The sequence below is a fragment of the Acyrthosiphon pisum genome, chromosome A2 (assembly GCF_005508785.2).
Source record: "Acyrthosiphon pisum isolate AL4f chromosome A2, pea_aphid_22Mar2018_4r6ur, whole genome shotgun sequence".
Lineage (NCBI taxonomy): Eukaryota > Metazoa > Arthropoda > Insecta > Hemiptera > Aphididae > Acyrthosiphon > Acyrthosiphon pisum.
The window spans coordinates 99139733-99140976 of NC_042495.1; the positions used below are offsets into that span (position 1 = coordinate 99139733).

At 24.8% G+C, this 1244-nt stretch overlaps 1 protein-coding gene across 1 annotated transcript in view; it reads left to right on the forward strand.

The window, feature by feature from the left end:
- The first annotated feature begins 516 nt into the window (after positions 1 to 516).
- LOC107884515 (putative nuclease HARBI1) overlaps positions 517 to 1244 on the forward strand; it is a 3865-nt gene continuing 3137 nt past the window's right edge. The window contains exon 1 of the mRNA XM_029490024.1: positions 517 to 539. Within this exon, the coding sequence (XP_029345884.1) occupies positions 517 to 539 (23 nt within the window). The remainder of the gene's footprint in view (positions 540 to 1244) is intronic.

Consider the following 1244-nt stretch of genomic DNA (forward strand, 5'->3'; position numbering starts at 1 on the left):
AATTTGATAAATTTTGTCAAAATTCGATCTTTAAATGCTTATAAAAAAAAATTGTGCCTATGTATTTTAAATATTGTTCAACTGATATTGTAACAATATATCAGGAGCCTCGTATTAAATTTTTACACTTTTTGGCCCAACCAGATAAACTTTTAATGATATTCATAGAAAAAAGAACTAAAAAAATTGGAAACTTAAAATGTCCGGTAAACAGGTCAAAGCAAATAAAAATCGATAATTCTCTTAAAATTTTTACATCCCAATGCACTACCTAGATTCACTTTCCCATCTAACAAGATATTTGAAGTTAAAAATCGAATCATTTTTACTACCTTAAAATGTGATGACACAAAACAAAAATTGCCATTGTAAAACCAATACTTTTATCGCTCAACTCAGAAGCTAAAATGAAACTAGAGTATATTTATATAATAAAAAAAATACTTTTGTGAACTAGTAAAAGGTTCCTGAAATAAGATTCACTATTCCAAAAATTAATTGAATTCCATTCAAAATATGGAGATGCAAGAAAACGTAGGGTATGGAAGACTATCAACAAAAAAAAAGGTGGGTAAGTGGATGTCGCTCTGCTGTACAGTAGGTTAGAAGTGGGTCACTGTATAATGGATGGTATTAAATTTGAATTTAATGATATAATATCACTGTATAAGAAAAACGATTCTGAGCGGAGACGGTATATCAGTCTATGTATTAGACATATATTATATACTTATCTATGGTATTAAAAAAAAATTGACCTATAATAGGTACCTATAATAAATTCCAAATTAATCATATCATAATATCTATTAGGTACTTATAAGTTATAACGCGTTATACATCAACAAAAAACCGTGGTAAAATCATAGATATATAATAGTATACTTTAGAAGTTTCAAGTACCCACGAATAATATTATACAATCACAACAAAATAACTAAAAGAGTTATCCTAGGTTTTTAATATGTAATTTCGTCCAAATTTGTACTTAAAATGACTATAAAAATAAACTGTTTAAATGTATATTTTAGATTTTTTGGTAACAGAATTAATTACTTACGTGGAATCTTGTTTTAAATTTTTAATTCTTAGATACAAAAATTGAACATTTTATAAATTTTTAAGTACAAAATAATTTTTCAAATTAAAATTTGATAAATTTTGTCAAAATTTGATCTTTAAATGTTTATAAAAAAAAATTGTGCCTATGTATTTTTAATATTTTTCAACTGATATTGTAACAA